The 12,067-nt window shown below is 27.8% G+C and overlaps 1 protein-coding gene across 1 annotated transcript; it reads left to right on the forward strand.

Moving 5' to 3' along the window:
- Nucleotides 1–10,902, forward strand: LOC109857894 (aminopeptidase N-like). The gene is made up of 17 exons (XM_020434664.1): nt 1–29; nt 147–593; nt 667–850; nt 1,415–1,565; nt 1,834–1,930; nt 2,074–2,465; nt 2,656–2,975; nt 3,346–3,533; nt 3,918–4,223; nt 4,520–4,589; nt 4,794–4,853; nt 5,072–5,193; nt 8,628–9,074; nt 9,226–9,331; nt 9,840–9,990; nt 10,247–10,343; nt 10,488–10,902. The coding sequence occupies exons 1-17, from the start codon at nt 1–3 to the stop codon at nt 10,900–10,902; spliced, it is 3,582 nt and encodes a 1,193-aa protein (XP_020290253.1).
- Nucleotides 10,903–12,067: the final 1,165 nt, after the last annotated feature.

The raw sequence follows: 12,067 nt of genomic DNA on the forward strand, positions 1-12,067 counted from the left end.
ATGATCTTTGAAAAAGAAACAAAAGAAAAGTAAGTACACGATACTGCAGCAAGTATGTCTTTTGTTTTATAAGAAAATAATACCTATAAAACGTTATTACTTAACTACCAATGTAGTTATACAATCTACGTTTTTTCATTATGTAGATATTTGATTTTGCCACGTATACCCGCTGACTGGATATTTCCGTATTGGACAAATCCCACAACCAAGGCTAAATTTACAATTCAAATTAAACACGATCACGCTCAAACAGTTCTATCAAATATGCCTGTTGAAAAAATAGTGCAATACGATCACCTTTATACTTTATTTCGTATGACACCTAAAATATCCACTCAATTGATAGCAACAGCAATCGTACCTTCGGAGTGTACTACACATGTCCACGTGTTAAATACATGTACTATACAAAGCAGATTCCAAGTAAAAAACGACATTTTGTACGCAGTATTTCTTATAAACAATATTTCAACATTCATTAGAAACAAGATAGAAAATAGCACATCAGTTTCATACGTGCAGTATGTAGTACTTCCAATAAACTCCAACAATTACGAAACTATAGTAACTACTGCACTTGTACTCTTCAGGTAAAATTAACTTAAAACAATCGAACATATAATAGAAACGACAGAATTGTTGTAACAACAATATTACTTTTAGAGAGGCTAGTATTGCATACAATATAGAGGTAAATTCGATTATAAAAAAAAAAGAAGTAGCACTTTTGGTTGTGCGCGGTGTGATGCAAGAAATGTTCAGTGAATGGTTACTTACATTAAAAAACTCTAATTCTTGGTTTATAGAAGGGTTTTTGTCATTTTACGGAGTTTATTTAAACGATCAGGTAAGTCTTGCATTTGAAATTTCTTTCATACATATACTTTGATAGTAAAATATATATAGAATAATAAGACATTCTAGCATTGTAAAAATAAGAAGTTTTATGTAACTTATAATAGTTGCTAATAATAAATAATTTTATGAATATATATATTAATATACAAAATACTGTAAAATAAGTTAAGTTTACAAACTTAACCTATTTATAAGAATACGTTTTACATTTCTACTTAGAAAGATAATTAGTATACATTATACAAAAGTTACTATTACATATACACAAATGTATGTGTGAGTAAAATACTATATATATGCAAAATAATATACATAAACCTAATGTATTACATAGTGAATTAAAATAAAGAATTGTGTTTTCTGTTTTTAAGAGAGTTGTAATGTCACATTTCGGTTTTAGTTATTGTTTCTGTTATACAAAATTTTTAATAATGTTAGTGATGATAAGTTGTTATTATAACTTTTTTTTGACAAATATTAAAGATTAAAGTAATTTTCATAAACATAAATAACGGTGCTAATTGACATGTGTAATCATACAAATTGTTGGTAGATTGCTACTGAGACTTTACTGAAGTCGATTGTAATCCAGACACGACGAGAAGTTTTTGAATATACGCAAGCGTGTATTGAATATGATATACAAATAGAAGATAATGTATTTCTTTACAATAGAACGTTTAGTAAAATGTGGAAAGAAAAAGGTAAAGTTAAAAAATCAGTATTTAAAACTTATACGTATGCTTTTGCTTCTATACTTGCAAATAAAAATAATCTCACTTTAATAATATTTCTTAAAAATATACAAACAATGAGAATAAGTAATATAATATTCGCAAATATGTCACCGAAGTATTAAGTATAGTCAACCAGTTAGTATTGTATGCATTTGACAACATTATTACCCATATTCGTTTTCTTATAACTTAATTAAATATGTATAATTTTTACATTATTGGAAATATGTTATAGCTTTCAATATATTTTCTATGATGAATACTTTCTTCCATAACAAAAATGTTTTACACAACTCTATTTTTGAGGAAGCGATAAAATTATATTCTACCAAGTGAGTAATTGATATTACAGTACTTGAAACATGTTTAATACAGCGTAAAATGCACAATAAGTAAAGTGTAAAAAGTATCACATATCCTTCTATAAACAGTAAAATTAACACTACTATTTTTTTATGCTGTTTGTTGTTACTAGTAGGAATACGTTAAACAATACATACAATAAACAGTCATTTTTTGATAGTTTATGGAATAATTTAGTAGTACTGCCGGCCGTATATAACAATAGCCTTTTAATGAATATAAATATAAAAAATGTGATACATTCTTGGATAACACAAGATGGTTACCCTGTGGTACAAGTAACACCAGACAATGACACACAGTCTTTGATAATAAAGGTTATAGACTGTGTAACAGTCACTAAAAAGGAACTGTGTCAACACAAGTGGTGGATACCTGTAACTTATGTAACAATATCAAGAAATGAGCGTAGTATACGCTATCATGTGTGTTTAACTCCAGAAAGAAAAACTTTCTATGTTCCGCACTTTGAAGATGATTTTATTATAATCACAGAGCAAAATGGTAGTATAAAATAAAGAAATTATAACTGTAGTGTCTTATGTATAGTATATATTACATTTAAAATTTTGAACACCGTATTACTTTTATTCTTCTTTTTTATTAGTTTTGTTTCTCTTTTTTTTTATTTCTCTTTCTCTTTTTTTAAGTTTGTGGTTTTGTATTAATTTTGTTATACATTTATTCTTTGCAGGATATCGTGTCAACTATGATTATAAATCTTGGAAAGATATTGCTTCTTTTTTGAAAAATCCAATATCCATATATTGGAATGTATCTGAATTATCTGACTCCTCTTTGGCTCAAATTCTTGATGATGCTTTTTATTTTTTAATACAAAATACAAAGTATAACGAACATCCTGTTGCAGACAGTAGTAATATAGACATATTTTTCAATCTTGCAAGCAATGTACTTTACGTAAAAAATTCGTACATAACATGGTATCCGATATTCACTGCTCTTCAATACGTATCAAAAGTTTTTCCGTTTCTAGAAAGCGCAAAAATCAAGGTAAATATTACTATAGTGCGCGAAGAAAAATTTAAAATTACAAAGTTAACAAGAACACTTAAATAAAAGAAAAAATCAATACATCAATATAATACTATACAATGTATACGGTACGATACGTTCTGCATTTGTCTTTCATTATCTGACAACAAAACATTATTATGTATTGTACATATGAGTTCGTAAAAAGAAAAAATCAAAACACAGTTACATTTATTTATAAATGTACACTAATTACCAATATTATAACAAACTCGTGGATAGATTACAAAAACAAACATACTCTGATTTTGTAATACAAAACTTTTAAGTTTATGTAAAAAATATAGATTCACCAAAAGATATTAACACAGTTTCCATTTTTTTTAAGGATACCATATTAGAATTATTATATAGTTTTCTTGAAAAGACATCACACAAAAATGTTTCCGAGAATAGCGTTGATAATCAAGTATATCACGAAGTTCTAAAATGGACTTGTATTCTTGGTGGTGTAAAATGTAAAGANCATCTTACTGATATATTGAACTGGCATTTCGAAAATCCTGTACAAAACAAGTACGTATATCTATTTTTCTAATAGCAAAGTAATATTGTATAACACTTTGCTACTGATTATATGTACTACAATGTAACTGTACCCTGAGTTGATAGAAAATTGTGATATTGTAAACACAACAAGGTTGCAACTGAATTATTCTGTAAATATTACATTTATTTCTACAAAGTATATCAATTTGTACATTACAAGTACGTATATTTGTGTATAAATTTGGTTAACTATAACGTCAAAAACTCCTTGTTTCTACAATTAGTAAAACCGTAATACCAAATGTGACATGAATGTCGATACTTCATTTTGATATCATAAGAAAAGTATGTAAAACCGTTCGAGTAATAATGTGTGAGTAAAATTATATATTTTCTTGTAACTATTTGCAGATTGTTGCCAAGTTGGCAGAGATGGATATATTGCCAAGGTGTGATAAAAGAAATAATAACTACGTATATAAAGTGGAAAACAATACAGGACATATACGTGTTACAAGAGAAAAAAGAACAATTCTTTCAATTTTTATCTTGTTGTAAACTGTATTATAGTATAGAAACTTTGCGATCTGAACTTGAATATAATTCAATACGAGAAAATGATTCTGTTACTATTCTTTTCGATCTTGTTGCAAGACATGTGAAAGATTTTTCTTCAGTGGACACTATAATAAGCAAAATAATAGACAGATTTCCAAGGTAACCATATTTTTTTTATAGAGAACTGTTTATTTATTTTTATACTATTTATATATTATTTGTACATGTACTGTACATTACACTTATACTTTTATATAGTTTAGTATGATATTACAACTTTATATATATGTATATTACAACTTCGATTGGCACTCAGTGCGCATTAGTGTATCCAATCGAATTTGTCGTTAGATTTATTCACTTTAAGTGAATTGTTTTTTTATATTGTATAAGAGTTTAAGTGTACTAAGAAAGATTTTGTACTAACTATCTGTTATGTGTGTTTTATTTAAAAGAAAGATCAGTCTACTTGCAATTGTGAATTTTTGTATTAACCACATATATTTAGATGAAGATATCGAAATGGTACGTTGTGAAAAAGTAATAGTTCAATATAGCTATATATAAATAAAGAATATATCTCTTATTAATGAATACTTATGAGTACGCAAGTATTACAATTATAACAGTACTGTATGTACTCTTAATTTAGCATAATATAAGATTATCATGTTTAATACAGTTTCACAAGTCATTCCGTTCAGTAGTATTATCACACGATTGTTTTAGGTTACTAAGGCTGTAGTACGTGTATTTGAAAACCTACTCGACGTATATGATGTACACACGGTAAAAGTTTTTTTATAAAAGTTTTTTTTATAAACAGAGGAATAAAAGTGTTTGTGTTTTGTATTTGTACATTGTTTTTATTTAAACCTGTTACTTTGATTTTAAATATTACAAAATATAATTCATATCGTGTACAGATTGTTACAAAGTTCACAAAATATATTTATACAAAATATATCCAATGTAGTATCAAAAATATATGTTGTAATCTTTTTTAGGCAATGTTCATCAACGACATAATAGTAAAAAAAGTTGAGTCTCGTCGTAGTTTTGTAAGTAGAACACGACATAACATTCGTTATAAAGTCCACGATTTACTTGATTACAAAAATATGAAAAAGTAAGTGGTTTTTAATGTTTGTGTGCTATTTTTTTATTTAATTTAAAAAAAATATTTGTACATGTTCAAGCGCTTATTATAAGAATTGGATACTGTTATATAAAAAATTCGATTTTATTTATAACTTTAAATTTGTTGTAAATTATAGTTAATGTCTATTTTAAATATATTTTACGTAGTATTAGATTACGGAAATATATTTTAGAGATTTTTATTTATGTTATAATTGCAACTTGTTCATAAAAAAATTGAATTTTTTTATAAATTGAAATACTAAAAATATACCATATATTTTGTCTATCATCTTCACACAAAAGCGATTAATTATACATCTTACTAGAATAAATTGCGCACAAACGAATACAAAGCACACGTTATATAAAAACAAGTATGCAGGTATGTACAACTATGAAGTGGAAAAAAAAGGTTATAGAAAAATCAAATTTATATCAAAGTTATGTATGTATGATAAAATAATGTTACTTGTAATATATTTTTGTATGTATTTAAAAACAAACAAATGATAATTTTATTATAATGTATTTTAAAAAAAGGTGTTATGTGTTTTATTTAATATGGGTAAAAAAAGATATGTAATATAAAATTACTTATAATAAAAACAGTATTTGTAAAATAAAATTTGGCAGTTTTTGACGATTGTGTCTACTAATTTGCTGTTTTGTACTTTGGTTTGATTTTGTAAAATAAAGTATTCCTAATGTAAAAGAAACTATATGACGAAAAATTTGCGTGTTTATTAGATGTCGTTCTTACGAAGAGGTTTGGAGTTTTCAGCGTCTGCACTCAATCGCTTAGAATAAATTGTGAATATTTTGAGAATACGTGCGTATACTACTAAAAAGCTATACTTTACGTTACATGTGGTATAAATTTTTAGAACTGGCAGTGAATATCAGAACGCTGTTTGTAGAAGCTTTTTTTACATATTACATTTGTTTTTTTCAAAACAATTTAATGATACATCAAAACTCACTTGTTACGGAACTGTGGCGAGAAATAAATACAAACATTCAATTTACTAAGTAATCAGTTAATTTGTCTTGTTCACAAATCGTAACAAAATAACGTGAAACTCAATATAGATCATCTTATCAATGTACAGTAGTGTCCATAAATAATATGCTATCGAGCTTTATTTACATCAGTAGTAAAAGCAAAACGAGAAATAATTTTTTATTTCCCTTATCTGCCTTTAAAAAATAGTTGCGACAGTTTCTATAAACATAAACCGCACTAGTGTGAAGAAGAACAATAAATGCATTTTCAGCTGACACATACTAATGATACCACTTTTGATGAAATATCCAGATCGACAATGTTGTAGAACATACTACTTGCAGAAAGACTTCTAAAAAACACCACGCTCGCGTCAAGTGTGACTCTACGCAAGTTCTGGCATATCTCTGCGTAAAACAAGAAGTACAAAATCTATACGTAATAATTACAAAAAATATATTTTCCAATAAATATTATTCAATAAATATTTTAACGTTAAGCGTGGTGCCGAGTTTGCTGTGGTTTCCGTTCAAGCGGCGTGACGACGCGGCGGCGACAATTCGCTGAGTATTGGGTTACTGAGTATGGAAATGGCAGAAAGTTTCTTGGCAGTCTCCAGAGACTGACGCTGTCTAAACGGAAAGTCAACTGTCAGTCCCCTGAAACTGACACTGCGCTTAACGTGTCTCGAGTGTAGTTGTATTTCTTCCGCCTGTATTACTAATTTCCTCCGCAACAAATCTTTTACATATTCCCAAACGCAACATTAGCACATTTAAAAATACTTTTTTGAAAATTTTGTTAGATTTTTGGTATATTATTTCACCTGTATACTTTCAGAAAAACATATATATATTGTACTGTCTTTTGAATAAAAAAGTTTGTATATGAATGTCTATTGAACATTAAAAATACATATTTTGAAACTCATATTTTTATACATATGTATACGTATATAATATAACTTAAGTAAGGTCGGTTCCCCCAATACAGACGTTTACATTGTGATATGTATTTATTATTTCACGGAAACGACTGGTTTGTAGTTAACGATTATCTCGCGACCAAGCATGATCGCAGATATTCTTAGGCAATTCGTTTTTGAACTTACAGCAATAAAACGTATAAAGTAATGTTCAATATTTATAGTTTAAGTGATAAATATATTATTTCAACCATGGTAAGTTATAAAAATATCGTAATATTTGTGATATAGTTTTTTATGTTGTCAAATAACAAAAAACGTCTGTTTTTCATTATATGCTAAAACACACACAATATAGAGACAGTTTTTCTTCTTCATAAATTAAATAGTAATACCTACTGGTTTTTATCATTGTACGAATTTTATTACTTGTCAATACTCTATATACATTAACATTACATATAACTATTATTACGATTTAAAATTTTAGTTGTACATTGAAATAATTTGCAATGTGTAACATACTATATAAATAACACGCGCACAAAAAATAGAGACAACTTTTTCGAGTATACTTTTGTTCCTTGAAATATCTATTATCTTGTTCTCAAAAACGATGACCACGTTTCTACTTTCTAATCTTCAATTGTTCTTCTTCATGTCAAATTGGTAAAACCAACGTAATTATGACAAGTAATATGTGAAAGTATGGGTACTTGAGAAATATAAAAACATCGCAACTTACTGATAAACATATCCTACAACGGTCATACACATTTATCCTTGACCTTTATATCTGAATAAGCAAACATTTAATTTGTACATACTAAATGTGTCTGTTACATTTGTATTTATGTATGTAAGTCTTGTTTAATAACCAAACACATTTTATAGATTCACAGTACGCAGATGTTTACATTCTTTGGAATTATATGGTTACTATTTCTAACCGGAATTGCTTCTTCAACTGATGAAAATGTATCTCAAGTACCGCAGTGTTACCACCCGATAGAATATCGTATAAATGTTTCTGCAAACGCACAAAAAAATTCTCTCACTGTTGATTCTCGTGTCAAACTGAACGTTTCATGTGTACTGCAAGATATACGATTATATTTCGGACGTTCTTGTAACAAATTATATGATGGTAACGTCGATATCAATGTCTATAATTCGTATTGGGAATACATGCTATACTCTGAGGAAAACCAATTGGTCATTGATATTAGTCTTAAAAAAGAGTATCAAATGAACTCTAAAAAAGAGGTGCGTAAAGTAGATATAATACCTGGAATATACTGGATAAATATGAAATATGAGTGCATTTTAGAGATAAGTGCAACGATCTTTCCATATGTACATCCAAACAAAGAAAAAAAGTAAGTAAACAATACTGAAGTATTTCTTCCGTTTTGTAGAACAAATAATATGTATAAACTTAAGTAGTTAAATAACAATGTATTTATATAATATACGCTTTGTCATTATATAGAAATTTGATTTTGCCGCGTATTCCCGCTGACTGGATACTTTCGAATTGGAAAAATTCCGCAACCAAGGCTAAATTTACAATTCAAATTAAACATGATCACGATCAAACAGTTTTATCAAATATGCCTGGTGAAAAAATAGTGCAAAACGATCAACTTTATACTTTATTCCACACGACACCTAAAATATCCACTCATTTGATAGCAACAGTAGTCGTACCTTCCGAATGCACTAAATATAACGTGTTGGATAAACTTTTTAAAATGCAAAGCAGAGAACAAGTACAAAACGACATTTCGTACGCAGTATTTCTTATAAACAATATTGCAACGTTCATTAGAAACAAGATAGAAAATAGCACATCAGTTTCATACGTGCAGTATGTAGTACTTCCAATACACTCCAACAATTACAAAACTATAGTAACTACTGGACTTGTCGTCTTCAGGTAAAATTAACTGAAAACCATTATACATACAATTGAAACGACAGAATTGTTGTAAGAACAGTATTACTTTCAGAGAGGCTAGTATTGCATACAATATAGAGGTAGATTCGATTATAAAAAAAAAAGAAGTAGCACTTTTGGTTGTGCGCAGTGTGATGCAAGAAATGTTCAGTGAATGGTTACTTACATTAAAAAACTCTGATTCTTGGTTTATAGAAGGGTTTTTGTCATTTTACGGAGTTTATCTAAACGATCAGGTAAGTCTTGCATTTAAAATTTATTTTATAGATGATAGTAAAATATATATAATATAAGAAAACATTCTAGCATTGTAAAAATCAGAAGTTTTATGTACCTAATAATATTTACTAATAATAAATAATTTTCTGAATATATATATTTATGTACAAACTTTTGTAAAATAATGTAATATTACAAATTAAAACTTTTTATATAAGTATCTTTTATATTTCTACTAAAAACGATTAATAGTATACAGTATACAAAATTTACTATTACATATACACAACTGTATGTGTTTTAACAAAAAGTTGTAATGTAGTGTTTTCGAAAAAGTTAATGTCACATGTGTTTTTTAATTACTGTTTCTGTTACACAAACATTTTTAATGATTTGTGTAGTAGTACTTTGCTGGTACTAGAACTTTTTTTAGTGACAAATACTAAAGATTTTAGTACTGTAGTATTTTACGTAAACATAAATGATGTGAAGAGACATATGTGTAATCATACAAATTGTTGGTAGACCTCTACTAAGACTTTACTGAAGTCGATTGTAATCCAAACACGACGAGAAGTTTTTGAATATACGCAAGCATGTATTGAATATGATTTACCAATACCGGAAAATTTATTGTCCCACAATAAAAAGTTTAGTAAAATGTGGAAAGAGAAAGGTAAAGAAAATCGGTATTTACAACTAGGAAGTACGCCTTTGCTTATATACTTGCAAAAGAATATTATATCATTTGAATAATACATCTTAAAATTGTACAAACTTTAAGAATATACATTGTAATGTTCGCGGATATGTCACCGAATTATTAAGTACAGTCATCCAGTTAGTATTGTATGCATGTAACAACATTACTAACCATATTTTTTTAATTATAAGTTACTCATACCTTTTACATTATTGGAATTATGTTGTAGCATTCAATATATTTTATATGATTAATACTTTATTCGATAACAAAAATGTTCTATACAACTCCATTTTTGAGGAAGCGATGAAATTATATTCTACCAAGTGAGTAATTGATATTACAGTACTTTGAAACATGTTTAATACAGCGTAAGCTGCACTATAAGTAAAGTGTAAAAAGTATCACATATTCTTTAATAAAAAGTAAAATTAACACTACTATTTTTTTATGTTCTTTGTTGTTACTAGTAGGAATACGTTAAACAATACATACAATAAACAGTCATTTTTTGATAATTTATGGGACAATTTAGTAGTTGTCCCGACCGTATATAACAATAGCCTTTTAATGAATATAAATATAAAAAATGTGATACATTCTTGGATAACACAAGATGGTTACCCTGTGGTACAAGTAACACGGGACAATAACACAAAGTCTTTGACAATAAAAGTTATAGACTGTTTGGGAGGTAATCGAGAGGAACTGTGCGAACACATATGGTGGATACCTGTAACCTATATAACACTATCAAGGACTGAGTCTTTTACACACCATTGGGCGTACCTAGACCAAGACGGAATAATTATTGTTGTTCCGAATATTGAAGAAAATGATTTTGTCATGATCACGGAGCAAAGTGGTAATACAAAGAAATTATGATTGTAGTGTCCTATATATGTTTTATTTTATAGTCACCAGTTTTGCCACTATATTCCACTTAGTCTTTTTTTTACATTAGAAGGTTTTTGCTTTTTCTTTCTTTTTCTCTTTCCCTTTGTTTCTGTCTATCTGCATTTTTCTATGTTTTTTTGTATTTTTTTCTCTAAATATTTGTTTGTTATAGGATATCGCGTAAACTATGATTATAAATCTTGGGAACAGCTTGCTCTCTTCCTGAAAAGTGAAAAACTACAACATTGGGATATATATAAAATATCTGACGTCACTTTAGCCCAAATTCTCGACGATGCTTTTTATTTTTTAATACAAAATACGAAGTACAACGAGCATTCTGTTGCAAATATTGATAATGTAGACATATTTTTTAATCTTGCAAGCAATGTAATTGACAAGAAAAATTCTTACATAACGTGGTATCCTATATTCACTGCTCTTCAATACGTATCAAAAATATTTCCGTTTCCAGAAAGCGCAAAGATCAAAGTAAATATTACTGCAATGTACTACTAAAACACATACTTAAACAGTTATAAACAAAAAACTAAATGAAAGATAATCTCAATGACTTACTGTTATAAAATTCAGTTTTTACGTTATGTTTGTTTCTACGTTTTTTTCCATCATACATATATTAATAATATTAAAATAAGCAACAAAGTACAATAAATACTTAATATACAATGAGTTGTACATAAAAAACATATAAGTTTATTTACAAGTCTCAGAGTAAATAAAATCTTTGACCACTCTTTACACTTTGTTTTATAGGATAAAATATTACCAATATTAAATAGTTTTCTTGAAAATACATCACACAAAAATGTTTCCGAAAATAGCGTTGATAATCAAGTATATCACGAAGTTCTAAAATGGACATGTATTCTTGGTGGTGTAAAATGCAAAGAACATCTTACTGATATATTGAACTGGCATTTCGAAAATCCTGTACAAAACAAGTACGTGTATCTATTTTTCTAATAGCAAAGTAACTATTGTATAACACTTTGCTACTGATTATATGTAATATTATATAAAATCAAAGATTTAACGCTCGTGAAATTGTCAACAGAAATATGTAAGGCCGATACGAGCCATTCGCAGGATGTTTGTGCGGAAACTAAGCGTGTACATATATATATATATA

Source organism: Pseudomyrmex gracilis, unplaced genomic scaffold, assembly GCF_002006095.1.
Source record: "Pseudomyrmex gracilis isolate BER0280 unplaced genomic scaffold, ASM200609v1 scaffold_177, whole genome shotgun sequence".
NCBI lineage: Eukaryota > Metazoa > Arthropoda > Insecta > Hymenoptera > Formicidae > Pseudomyrmex > Pseudomyrmex gracilis.